At 39.8% G+C, this 14,207-nt stretch overlaps 1 protein-coding gene across 1 annotated transcript in view; it reads right to left on the bottom strand.

Annotated features, from left to right (window-relative positions):
* Positions 1-14,207, bottom strand: part of frem3 (Fras1 related extracellular matrix 3) — a 46,989-nt gene that overhangs the window by 17,243 nt on the left and 15,539 nt on the right. Inside the window, exons 3-6 of the mRNA XM_047366756.1 lie at positions 2,824-2,970; positions 893-1,123; positions 664-789; positions 284-535 (exon numbers count right to left, since the gene is read on the bottom strand). Of these exons, the coding sequence (XP_047222712.1) occupies positions 284-535; positions 664-789; positions 893-1,123; positions 2,824-2,970 (756 nt within the window). The remainder of the gene's footprint in view (positions 1-283; positions 536-663; positions 790-892; positions 1,124-2,823; positions 2,971-14,207) is intronic.

Raw genomic sequence — 14,207 nt, 5'->3', positions numbered from 1 at the left:
CTCTGTCTGTAAAGCAGATGACTCCTGGCTAGCTACCTGAGTAAATGGCCAGGCTAATTTACCAGCTAATATCAGCTCGTTACAATTATAAACAGCAGAACAAAAAAAGTATCATATTTTGAATACTAAACACTTAAAACTATTACTCAATTTAACAAGTGCTTATACAATACTTTTGATTTCTCCTAATCTGCCTAGTTTTACGAATTAGGATTTTTGTGTTTTACAGGAACTAAAAAACAGTTTTAAAACTTGATGGTTTGAGAAAAGATCCTCCACTCACCATCATCACTGTCTGCCAAAATCGTGACTTTGGCGGATGGAAAGCTTGCGCCCACCTGGCCGCCCATTGGCATACTGAGGCTGACATTAAAGCTTTCCTCTTCCTCGTACAGGGAGTCGTCAATGATGATGACACGGCAGACTTTTTCTCTCTCGTCCCTGTCAAAGCGCAGCACGCCGGTGTGGTCCTCAGGACGGGTGATGTAGTCAGAGTAAGAGAGGACAGTGGTGGGTATGGTGCCAGTGGCAGTACCTGTGGAGGAACAGAAGCTTTATTCCTGTGGGTGTACTTTCAGCATTAGATCATTGAAAGTGCATAATAGCAGCAAAGTAGGAAATAAAATTCACATGCACCTTTATGCTTTTACAGATTAATCTCACCTTGCTGAGTGTAACAAACCACCATAAGTTCCTGGCTGGCATCTCCTGAACGCCTGACTGGCACTAATAGCTCCCCAATATCCTCCTCTATCTTGAATTCTGCTTGTGGAATAAACACTGTTGACTCTGTTTTAGGATGAACATCCCAGAAAAAAACAATTAATCACAGTATCAATGAAAAAACAGAATTTAATCAGAAGTAAAACTGTCAGACATGCCAGATTCTCACCATCTCCAGGATCCACAATCTCTACTGTTGCAGTATCAGGGTACTCCAGCACCGCCATGACTGGGTCCGATAGCTGTATCTCAAAGGTCTCTGAGGTTTCAAACTCCTGGTCGGTGAAGATCTTCACCCTCCAGGTCGCAGTCGTCTGGCCAGGGTTGAACTGGACTTGCTTCTGAGCTTTGCCACGGAAGTCTTTGTCCGTCTCAGCGGTGCCATCCTTTGTTCCAATACCTAAAAGAGAGAGGAACCCACTGAAATAGAAGCAATAGTTTTAGGCACCCAGATGCCTTTATATAAATAAATAAATACACTAGAAACTGAGACAGAGAAAAAGGAATTTTGTTTTTCTCACAGGGAAACATCAACAGGAAACATCTTTCCTGCTGTCAGTTGGTGCTATAGTGAAGTTGCCTCTTTTTACCACTTTATATTTTTGCAGGTTTGATCTTCTCATACCCAACCATTTCATGTTTAAAAAGCTGTTATCGGCAAAGATATGTTTCATACCATAGGAAATCTAAATACATTTCCTATAATCTGCTTATAGTTTTCTGTAAGGAAAAGTTGCTCGAACAAATACTGTTGCACAGGGGCTTGCTTCATACCTCACAGAGTCAACCGGCCCACATGAGCTTTGGAAGAGCAACAATCAATGGAAGTAGGGGTAAAATAAAATAAAACAAAACACATTTTCCCCCCTTTGGGTTGGTTCATGTCCACTTCAACAAGTGTTGATTTAAAGTAATTTTAGATAATCTACTCATAGTCTGCTGTATGGAAAAGAGGTTTATTAAACTCTAATATATCTTATCTACCACCTGGAAGTCGGTCCTGTTAATTTTGGTTTGATCGGGGGTCACAATCTCCCCTGAATATTTAGCTTGTACTATCTGATCTTAGAAGCAAACACTTCATATCAACAGTGGGGTTTTAAAGTTTTTGGAGACTTCTTTCAGCATCTCACAGTCTGCTTACAGGGTGAACTTGGTTAATAGACCAGACCTGGAAAGGTTTGCAGTCGCGTTGATAGTCTAAAAGTGGAAGACAATTTTCCATACAGTGAAATGGCTGATTTAGAAGTATTTTAAGACCAATTACCAGATATAAACTACTACAGTCCTCTTTAGTTAACATGAGTGTATTTTGTTTGAGTCTGCTGGAGCTAAACGAAGTACACCCAGAACCACACACAGTGGAACTGGATGTAATATATCATCTCTAAAAATGAGGTGTATGAATTACTGGCAGTACAAAATGTTCTAGATGGCTTTTAGAGGCATGATGATGTTGTGTTAGATTTTGTTTTTAATAGGACTGTGATGGTATGTTAAGAATATCCTGCAGCCTTAATTTGATTCTTTAAAAACTATTGGGTCTGTGTGGATGTTTTTCTGCCAATGTACTCTCTAAAATTAAACCTAATTAAAACAATACAGTCTATGTCGGTATTTAAACCGAACAGGTAATTGTATTTGAAATGACAAAAAACCCTTATGTAGTTTGAAAGTCATATGTATCAACTCATGTTTAAAGCCTAATCTGTATTTTGCTGTGTGGATTGATATGCTGATTGATGGAAAGTTAATGACTTGATGCGCTCTACAATTTACTGTCGCCACATGCTTGCTAATGAGGAGGGATTGCTGCAAAGTGGCTTTCTTAAATTCATTTACAAATGGGAATTATAAACTGTATTTAACCTTATTGTATAATAAAGGACTGAACTGGAATTTAACTGAAACTGAATCTGTCTACATGACTGGATTGGAATGATTTGATTTTATATTTCTGGCTATGAATTGGTGATATTTGCTGTGAATTAGCACTATATGAATCAACTGAATTAAACTGAAATTGTAATTGTATGATAACAATAGAGAAACCCAAAAATCTTTACATTATTACACAGTACACCAAGAGTCAACACTTACTGACAAAAGAGGTTTCGCCCAGGTAGCCTCTGCGTTTCAGTGTCACCTCCAGGAATTTGGCGTCTTCATCCACTAAGTAGTATTCCCGCTCCAGAGAGATCCAGGCCCAGTTAAGACGGAACGGCTGCGATTTGAGTTTGTTTCCACCTGCAGAAGGATAGAAGGGCCTCATTCAAAGCTTCTTTCTTCTGTGCCACAATCTACTTTGTTCTCATTACGAGTCAGTGAAGCGTTTAAACTGCAATCAGGTGAGCTCAAAGATAAATGAAATAAAAGAGACTTTTTTATTTCAGGAGGGAAACATGATAAGTTAGTACCCAGGCTTCCTGGAATTGATCTTAACTCCAGCTTAAAAGGTTATATAGTTTAAATTTTTTTCTCATCCAAAGGCTTTTAATAGTTTAATTTCTCAACTTTATTGGGACAGAAGTAAGCATGAACTTATTCTGCAATATTGAACAGCAGCATTTAACTCCAAGGTAAATTCGTGAGAGAAACTGCTTGAAACTGGTGTCACTGGGTTGTTCTCATATGGTGAGAGAGCATCAAAGCTGTTAAAATTAATTTGTGATTCCTTAAATAAGCAACGATTTCTAATAACTGTCATCATGAATTCAACTTCACTCAGTTATTGATCATAAGAGGCCAAGCTGAAATCCACTGAGAAATCAGTGGAGATCGGAGTCCAGGCAGTATCGCCTTTGACTGACTCTGATCCAGGATTAGCGAGTCAAAAACTAAAACTCAAATCCTTTTTTCCTAATTGGTTGATGCACCAGACCCCAGCATTAACAGGTCATGCTAACGGGTTTAGAAGTTGTTACCGAGTAAAAAAGATTCAGTTGTCAGTTTTCAGCATAAGTAAGTTGTATAAAAATAAAATAAAAGGAAGTATAAAAGCCATAAAGGCTCATAGAGAGGGAACCGCAGTTTCTATGGAGACATGTCATCTCTCCATTCAAGCTGCTAATTTTATAAAGGAAGTAAGCTGAACATTTACAGCAAAGCTGCTCTACATATCCTTTTAAAGAATTCAGTTCTGTCTTTCATGGGACGTGCTGGACCCAGACATGTTGGCAGTCTTTTAGAGTTCTCAGAAGGTAAAGCAAGGGTCTAATTATTTTCTAGGGAATACACACAGAGACTGATGTTTACATTTAGTAATGCTAACTGTGCTAATGGTGCTAATCGCTATTATAATACATTAGAGATAGTTTGAAAATCCATAATGAAGTCTTTGTTCTGAAATATTACTGACATTGACTGCTCTACCTCATTAACACACGTCGTGCAAAAAACTGAAGGATAACAGAAAAATTTTTGTGACATATAATCTGTCTAGTAAAGGAGATATGTTATTTGTTAATGGGGTTATACATATTACCTTTGACTAAGACCTTTGAAACAAAGCTCTAAGATACCTTTCAAAAATAATAGCCCAGCTCTGTTACAGTTTACTTGATTGGGGCTAACAGAGGCTTTCTGCTGGATCTTCTGACACAATAGGTGCCCTCCAAAATATCTTCTCAGATTTTCTAGCTCAACTTTCTTTCATTCTCTTCATCTAAAACATGTATTGTATGTGGGAGAAGCCAGTCAAAAAACTTGTTAAACATGTCGGTGGTAGCATCACCAAAAGTGGATTTAAAAATAAAGACAAGGATCTACCTCCAAAATCTTCCACATCATCTAATAGCGATAGTTCAACAGCTGAAACTTGACTAGGGTTGAGCATACTAACAGAACAATGATCCCAAACAGACATCAAAACTGATTTTGGAATTAGACCAACATTAAACTTCATAAACAGCCTTCCACTATACCAGACTTTCACTGTACTGAAAATGTGTGGATTATCCTTAAAATCCAGATCTATGCCAGGGAACCATTCAGTTTAAATTAACTCTGACAACTCTGCCAGGAAACCGTCAAATATATACAGTCAGAAATATGCCAGAAGCTTGTTGGGGGCTTCATAAAATGTGGTGAAACGTTCTACAGGTCATTTAACCAACTATTAGTTTACATGTATGTGTTGTTGGGACGCACAGCCATGGATAGTTTAGTTTTGTTTTTGTGAAACTCGGCTACCTTAGTGCTACCAGGCTATCTGCAGCACATGTGCCGGTTTGTGTTTTTTTTGTGTTTTTAAAGTTAAGACAAACTTTATTTAAAGGGTAATTTTTAAACAGAACATTGATCATAATGCGCCGTCCGCGCTTATGCATTTTAACCCTTATATTAACTGAGGTATTTTAAAAGTATGTGTTTGTTTCTGGTGCTAAGCTATCCGCTTCTTTGTTAGCTCAACTGCTAACCGGTGAGAACACGTGCTGGCTGCTAAAGAGTATTCAACAGAAAGGTTGTTGGTTTTCAAGCTAGTGAATAATAGTCCCCGAACATCATTTTCTAGATTTGATAACTAAGTAAACACCATTAAGTCCATTTCTCCAGAAATATTTTGGCTTGTTTCCAAAATATCCCCTTAATATTTCTTCAAATATTATTTGAATAAATGAAGGCAGCTAATTAGACACCGTTGAGAATTAGTCATCCAGAAGGTTGGTTTTATTCAGCAGATCATTATTTAAAATATGTATAAATATATATAAAAATTTTATGAAATAATATTTTATCTGATCTTGCATTGTGAATGGTTGTCTAAATGTTGCTGATTATTTCCTAAGTTGTTTCCAAGACCAACTTAACTTCACTTCCAGATTCTTCAAGATAATCCTTGGTTCTCAAACATAAACATTGCATGGTAATGTTGCATCACTCTTTTGGTCATGATTTTCAATCATCTTTAATCAACTTGTTTATATTGTACATAGCCCATTTGTCTTCGTTATTCTTTAATTCTGTTTGGTAGTTTAGTTGGATTGTTTTAGCAAAGTAAAGAGTTTGTTGATTGAAATATGTTTGACTTTGAGTTGACTTATTTTTGTTAATAAATTCTTGTATTTTAAGAAATTGTGTGAATTCATTCCATATATGTGCAGAGTTTATGCTGTTCAATAATGTCAGAGCTCGTCTCACACCTTTCTATTTTGTCCTAATACCATCACCTTATTGGGCTGGTATTCACAGGACAACCCTTAACAGACCAAAATATTATTTGATAAAATATTTAAATATTAATATTAAATATTAAATAATATTCTCAGATTCATAATCACAACAGTGTGTACACTCATTCCTTAATGCAAAGCAAATATCACACTCAACAGCTCCAAGTCCCATAACTCTGATCCACAGCCTTCAAACTACTCCTTAATCCACACAATCTCATGACTCATATAATCCCTTTAACTGTCAGATACGTTTAGTTCGTTGGCTTAGAGTTGGATACTTTAGGAACACTTAAGATCACAGGTTTCTCCTGTGTAATTGGAATTTTTCCTTAAGCAATAGTTCCTTAAGAGCTGATGCTGCGTTAAGATGAGCCAAGTGTGGTGGCCTGTGACATGTGACGAGAAAAGGGTCAGACTTAGCAGATTCTTCTCTGAGTTCTGATCAAGGAGGTTGGAAAAGAAGTTTTGCCCTGATAGTCACACTGACAGCTGCCCTATTGATCTAAATCTGTTCAAGATACAAAGAGGGAGAGAGGGTAGAATACTTTGTGTCAGAACAGGTGTCAGAAATTATAAAGTGAACTTAAAATTAAACAAAAGTGAAGAAAAATGAACAATGGAAGGAAGTCTCACAATAAACCAGCACTGATCTCAGTTTAGCTTCAGTGACAAAGAAAGAGGTCACGCCGTTTATGCTATGTGACTGGAGAGAATGATAATGGGGGGCTGGGTGGTTGGGGTGTTATTTAGGTTAGGAAGGGGGGAACACTTCCTCAAATTCACATTTCAACCCTAAACCAGCCAGAGTAACAATAGATGGAGAACAACAGACATGCATGGGTAGATTCAACCACCAAAGAGATCCTGGAAACAGGATTTTTTTAATTCTTATTATAATAATTAGTTTTTTAAGATGTTGTAGAAAATTCCCAGAAATTGATTAGAAGTAAAAAAACAATCTTGGAGCAGTTACCCTAATCCAAAAGCTAATGTTAAACAATTATACATTTCTGTTGAGATTCAGTTAGCGAACATGCAGAAAAATGCCATTGACAGCCTTGATTACTCTGACAAATTCACAAAGCTCATGTTTGATCATAAAATGTCTATAAGGATAAGCACTCTCCAGTTCATCCAGATTTATCAGAAGCGCCTCTGCCATGAGCCTGAAAACACTACCGTGTCCACCAAGAACAAGCTTAAGGCCGCAGTAGTAAATAAAACAAATACCACCAACTCTCATCAAAGGGCCTGTACGGTAATTTCTTCAGTAAGAGTTGATATAAATATTGGTGCAGTCGAGTTGTCTTGGAAGTTGAAATAGATCCGGAAATTACATCACACATGGTAAGTCAAAGGCAATGCAATATGATAACAGCCTACTTGTGTCCATTTGATGCATTTAAATGTCAGATGTGGAGGTTTTTGTTGCGGACCAAAGTGCAGATGCAGGCGAGGAGACGGCATGGAGAGCAGAACGATGATTTATTTCAATCCAGACCTAGTCAAAACTCAAAGCAGGCAAGCAGGATGCGACAAATACATCTAGGCGTCCAGGTCAGAACAAAGTGCTAAACAAAGTAACTAGACGTAGCGAAGGTAACACCAAGAGAGACGAAGAGACAAATGACAAACCAGCCCTGAACAAAGAAACTAGACTAACTAATATATAGAGGGTAACAAAGGGCAGGTAATCAAAAGAACTAGGAACAGGTGTGACATGGAAGCAGGGAGGCAGAGGGAACAGGTGAAACTAATACAGAGACTAAAGCAAGAGAGAAGGGACTAATTAACAATACAGTGAACAGACCTAAACAAAACCATAGACAAAGATAAAAAAGAACTAACAAAAGAAACCATAAAGAAACCCTAAGTACAAAAGTAAACAAACCTAAGCCAACACTGATAGAACTAACTGAGAATGAAGCAGAGAAAGTGAGAACTAGAATAAATGTAACCCAAACGTAAACAATAACTAAAGCTAACCTATAAAGGAGGGACGGAAGAATAGAGGTAAACTAGGGGAACTAAGCTAGAGAACTCTGATGATGATAATAATAATAATAAAGAGAAAACCATTCTAAGTGATAAATAAGAAAACAACAACACCAACTAAATGAACTATGATCGAGGGGAGAGAGAACTGCAAACAGTAGGAGGCAGGAGAGGGAACAAAACTAACACCAAAATAACTGAAGGAATAAACAAACAAAACCATCACAAAGTCCAAAATGTCGCACCCCGACATTAAACTCTAAAGCAAGAGGCTAATTAATAGATATTGCACAGTTCTACAGCTGTCACTAGTTTATTGAGATGGATCCTGCCAGAGGTGTTAATAAGGAGTTTATATGGACAACTTTTCATTGCATTTTGTGCCCTGTCATTTGGAATTCCAACTTCAGGGAACGTTTTTGTTGCAGGGAACTTGGAAATTCTGACTTTCAAGTAAAAAATGAAACTACTCACCAGGTTAATGAGTGAATGCACAATGCAGTGTGCAGGTTTATCATGGAGATCAGATTTTTAGCATGCATTATCATCAGCGAGCACTCCTTAAAGACAAAAGGAACAGTCTGTGCAGGACGTGTCATCAAGAAAAGGAACATTCGTTCATTCATTTATTCAAGTTTGGTCCAACTCAACAGCATCACTCAATCACTGGGATGATGACCGTCTAGAAAAAACAGCAAACATCAACGAGGTGAATGTTGTGACATGCCTGTCAAGAAGGATCGTATATTCGCAGCTTACGAACTGGATATCATTATCCACAACAAATACAAGTTTCTACACATCGATGTCCCTGTACCTGATGACACAAATATCTCGAAAAGAGTCAGAAAAAAATCTACAAACACATTCCATGAGATTCAGACATCACATATGTAGGAAACAAAGACTCAAGAGGTTCCAGTTGTGGTAGAAGTACGAGTAACAATCACCACAGAGATCAGAAATTAGTCTTTAAAGCTGCCTTGCTAACTCAGTCCTGAGCAAAAACACAAAAAATACCCTCTTATGGGAATTTCCATATTTTCTGAAAGGTCCTTCTACTGAAATTGCAAAAGATCTCCATCACACTATTTTAAATACATTAAAAATATTAAAACTTAAGGCTTAGGCAAAGCTCTGGTGAAAAAGCTAGCAATGCGAGCCGAAATAATAAACAAATAATAATAATAATAATAATGATCATTCTAATCATCATTATTATTATTAGATCACAAAAGCAACAACTTTTAACTAAACTGTTACTTTGCTAAAGGCAGATCCAACTGAGCAAAAACCACAATCAATTTAGCTCTGTGCTTACATACATACTGTGCATTATATAAAATAATACACTGCTCGAAAAAATAAAGGGAACAGTTAAACAACACGATATAACTCCAAGTAAATCAAACATCTGTGAAATCAAACTGTCCACTTAGGAAGCAACACTGATTGACAATCAGTTTCACCTGCTGTTGTGCAAATGGAAAAGACAACAGGGGGAAATCTTTGGCAATTAGCAAGACACTCAATAAAGGAGTGGTTCTGCAGGTGGGGACCACAGACCACTTCTCAGTACCGATGTTTTCTGGCTGATGTTTTGGTCACTTTTGAATGTTGGTGGTGCTTTCACACTCGTGGTAACATGAGACGGACTCTACAACCCACACAAGTGGCTCAGGTAGTGCAGCTCATCCAGGATGGCACATCAATGTGAGCTGTGGCAAGAAGGCACGTGGAGGCCACACACAATACTGAGCCTCATTTTGACTTGTTTTAAGGACATTACATAAAAGTTGGATCAGCCTGTAGTGTTTTTTCCACTTTAATTTTGTGTGTGACTCCAAATCCAGGCCTCCATTGGTTAATAAATTTGATTTCCATTGATGATTTTTGTGTGATTTTGTTGTCAGCACATTCAACTTTGTACAGAACAAAGTATTCAATGAGAATATTTCATTTATTCAGATCCAGGATGTGTTATTTGAGTGTTCCCTTTATTTTCTGAGCAGTGTATAAAGACATGTTTTTTTGTCAGTTTGTGAATCACCTTTGATTTATAATATTTATAGAACATCCTCATTAAGGAAGTTATTCAATGCCCACATTCCAGCTTCCTTCACTAACAGAAAGAAAGAAAAGCAGAAAGTCTTTAACAGGCTTCAGTTATCAGTTTGTTTCTGTGCTGAGCTTCAGAGAGTTGGCTGCAGACCCCGTTTGAAGCTGATATGGAGGTGAAGCTTTGCCAGTGGCCATCATCGAGGATTATCGAATGAACACGGCGAAGACAAAGGGCTGCTTCAGGTTTGGCGTCAGGTAATCAGGAAGGTTTCGTTTTTCAGTTTTAAAACAACCAGAAAAAAACAAATGAGTTTTTATGAATCAGCAGCGTGAAATTGCAGGTATTTCATGAACTGCAGCACCTTAAACCTTACTGCACAATCAACTGCAACTCAGGATGTGCAGAAAAGAGCAAAAGTTTAAAACCAAGTACTTTCCTTCCAAGCAGCCAGTCAGTAGTTTTCTAGACTTTCTGAAAATCTTTCATTGTTTGTCTTTAGATTTTTGTTGTTTTCTTCTCACATCCAGTCCGGTTTTCATACTCAACCATGGCAGCATATTGGCTTCCTTTATACTTGCTATCTCTGTAGAAGCAGCTCATTGTTGGATATCTAGTTGCACCTGACAGGTGAGAGAAGCAGTTTCTGCAAGCTCTCTCACTCTCTGTAGGCTTGGCTTTCGAACATCAGTAAAACCATTTGCTAATTGCATCCTTTTAAAATATCGTTTACATGCAAGATCATACATGCCATTACAGCCTTGACTTTTACCCCATTACAACCCCATCCATTTATTTTCTTCATTGTTAAGCAAATGGTCAATTAGAGTTACGGTTACTTTGGACACTGTGTGTCATTCCCCCTTTAAATTTTTTTGAGGAAAATTGTCACCAAACAGTACCAGAAAATTATGTATTTAAGAAATAGGAATAAATCCAGTGAAGGAAGAGGACTTAAGACATGCTTCATCCTCCAGTCGATCAAGTAAGTTTCTTAGCTGATTCAGTGCCTCAAAAAGACAACCCTTGAAACTTTTCACATTTTATCAAAGTTACAACATCAGTGTATTTCATTTGGGTTTTCTGTGATGACCAACACAACTTTGTGCATAACTGTAATGTGGAAGGAAATTGGTACAGTTTTCAAGTTTTCTGTAAATAATCTGAAAAGTGATGTGTGCATTTGGTTGCGCAATGTATTGCACATTAATCATTACTGCATTGGTTTTGTACATAGTATTTCTTATTGCAAAGAACAACTTGGACTGCAATAAAAGCTAATTAAATAGTTACCATGCCAGTGGTATATTTGCTGATACTTGTCTAATGCTGCAGAAAATGCTTTAGAAAAGCATTAAGATGTTGAATATGCTGTTTTATCACCAGAACAACATGTAAACAAATTTAATTTTTTAATAAACCATGTCCTTAAATTGAGAATAATGAATTCATGGGAGTTTGCCCAACCGGTTCACATGTGTTTTGTGGACCTGGAGAAAGCATTCGACTGTGTCCCTCGTGATGCCCTGTGGGGGGTGCTCCAGGAGTATGGAATCGGGGCCCTTTACTAGGGGCCATCCGGTCCCTGTACGAGCGGAGCAGGAGTTTGGTCCGCATTGCCGGCACTAAGTCGGATCTGTTCCCGGTGCATGTTGGACTCCGGCAGGGCTGCCCTTTGTCACCGGTCCTGTTCATAACTTTTATGGACAGGATTTCTAGACGCAGCCAAGGGCCCGAGGGGGTCTGGTTTGGAGACCAGTGGGTTTCGTCTCTTCTTTTTGCAGATGACGTGGTCCTGCTGGCCCCCTCTAGCCAAGACCTACAGCATGCGCTGTGGCGGTTCGCAGCCAAGTGTGAAGCGGCTGGGATGAAGATCAGCTCCTCCAAGTCCGAGGCCATGGTTCTCGACCGGAAAAGGGTGGCTTGTCCTCTTCAGGTTGGAGGGGAGTTCCTGCCTCAAGTGGAGGAGTTTAAGTATCTCAGGGTCTTGTTCACGAGTGAGGGAAGAATGGAGCGGGAGATTGACAGACGGATCGGTGCGGCTGCCACAGTAATGGTGGCGCTGTGCCGGTCCGTTGTGGTGAAGAGAGAGCTGAGCCGAAAAGCGAAGCTCTCAATTTACCGGTCGGTCTACGTTCTTACCCTCACCTATGGCCATGAACTTTGGGTCACGACCGAAAGAACGAGATCCCGGATACAAGCGGCTGAAATGAGTTTCCTCCGTAGGGTGGCCGGGCACTCACTTAGAGATAGGGTGAGGAGCTCGGCCATCCGGGAGGAGCTCGGAGTAGAGCCGCTGCTCCTCCACATCGAGAGGAGCCAGTTGAGGTGGCTCTACCGCATGCCTCCTGGACGCCTTCCTCGGGTAGTGTTCCAGGCATGTCCCACCGGGAGGAGGCCCAGGGGATGACCCAGGACACGCTGGAGGGACTATGTCTCTTGGCTGGCCTGGGAACGCCTTGGACTCCCCCCGGAGGAGCTGGAGGAGGTGTCTGGGGAGAGGGATGTCTGGGTGTCTCTGCTGAGTCTCCTGCCCCCGCGACCCGGTCCCGGATAAAGCAGATGACGAGTACAAGTACGAGTGAATTCATTTTTTTTACTTGTGATACTCCCCTACAGTGTCACAAAAAGTGAGTACACCCCTCACATTTTTGTAAATATTTTATATCTTTTCAACACTGAAGATTTGACAGTTTGATTCATTGTAAAGTAGTCAGTGTACAGCTTGTATAACAGTGTAATTAGCTGTCCCCTCAACATAACTCAATACACAGCCATTGCAACAAAAGTGAGTACACCCCTAAGTGTACTGTAGTGCCCCACAGCCAGCAGCACTCATGCAACACCAAACCATGACGCTCCCACCAGCATGCTTGACTGTAGGTAAGACACACTTTTATTTGTACTGCTCACCTGGTTGCCGCCACACGTTTGACCCCATCTGAACAAAATAAATTTATTTTTGTCTCACCACTTCAGCCTCTGCAGCAATGCTGAGAGTTTTCAACGTGTTTGGTTGACCACGGCGAGGCCTGTTCTGAGTTGAACCTGTCCTGTTAAACCGCTTTATGGTCTTGGCCACCGTGCTACAGCTCAGTTTCAGGGTGTTGGCAATATTCTTATAGCCTACGTCATCTTTATGTAGAGCAATAATTATTTTTTTCAGATCCTCAGAGAGTTCTTTGCCATGAGGTGCCATATTGAACTTCCAGCGACCAGTATGCGAGATTGAGAGAGCAATAACACCAAATTTAACACACCTGAATGGGGGCAGGTGTGTTAAATTTGGTGTGTGGTTGTAATGTTAAAAATCCCTCTTTATGTCAATCAGGCTCTGTTATTGTTGGTAAAATAGGGCGCCTAAACCTAATTTATCGAGGAGCAGCGTTTTATGAGTGAACAGAGTTTAGTTCAACATAACTCTTTGAAGGGTTAGATACTGGACTGAAAACCTGATAAAAGCGCTACACAAGTGCAGGCCATTTACCATTTACTTAAAGAAGCCAAAGTCCAACAACATACTGAAAGACCTTCAGAAAGCTTGAGGAGCTACATTTTAAGGACACCTGAATGGCTTTAAAAAATGTCTGTCTCTTTAGATGCAAAATAATAAAAAACAAGAAACAAATCAAGAATGTTATACTGTGCTAGCAGAAAAAGCTAAAGAAGGAAAACTAGCAGGGCTGCTTTAAGGCTGAGCACAAAGATCTCCCTTAGCCTCGGTCTCCCCGTTTCTCCCTCCTTTGACTTCTTTCCTGCCAGACTGTGAGGAGCAGAGTGACAGCTGAGCTCAGATTCCTCCTCCCCCTCCATGTTACCCTTCCTCTCTGTGCCGGCTTTGTTCCCCTAGGGGGGACAAACAACTGAGGGGGACAGCAGGCCACAGTCTGGGTGGGCCAGAACTACCACCATGGCATGCCTCCCTGCCTGCCTCCACATTGTTCTAAAACAGAGTAGGAGTGGGGAATCTCTCTGCTTCAGCTCCTTTTGTACATGCTGTCAGACAGCGAGCCGGAAGCTGGCGTGAGCTATGACAAATCGAGAAATGATCAGGACGCCAGACTTCCCACGGTGGCACAGACAGTTGTAAAAAACACTAAAGGAAAACTTGAAAGACTCTGGGAAAACCACATGCAAACACAGCCTTTTAAACATGTGATACATGGATTTAGATCCCACTGATGGTCTGATTTATGACACTTTTTATGATGCTCTCACTATACCAGACTGGCTATCAAATCCAATACTCACAGTGG

The sequence above is a fragment of the Girardinichthys multiradiatus genome, chromosome 5 (assembly GCF_021462225.1).
Source record: "Girardinichthys multiradiatus isolate DD_20200921_A chromosome 5, DD_fGirMul_XY1, whole genome shotgun sequence".
Taxonomy (NCBI): Eukaryota; Metazoa; Chordata; class Actinopteri; order Cyprinodontiformes; family Goodeidae; genus Girardinichthys; species Girardinichthys multiradiatus.
This window is presented reverse-complemented; position numbering and strand designations above follow the sequence as displayed.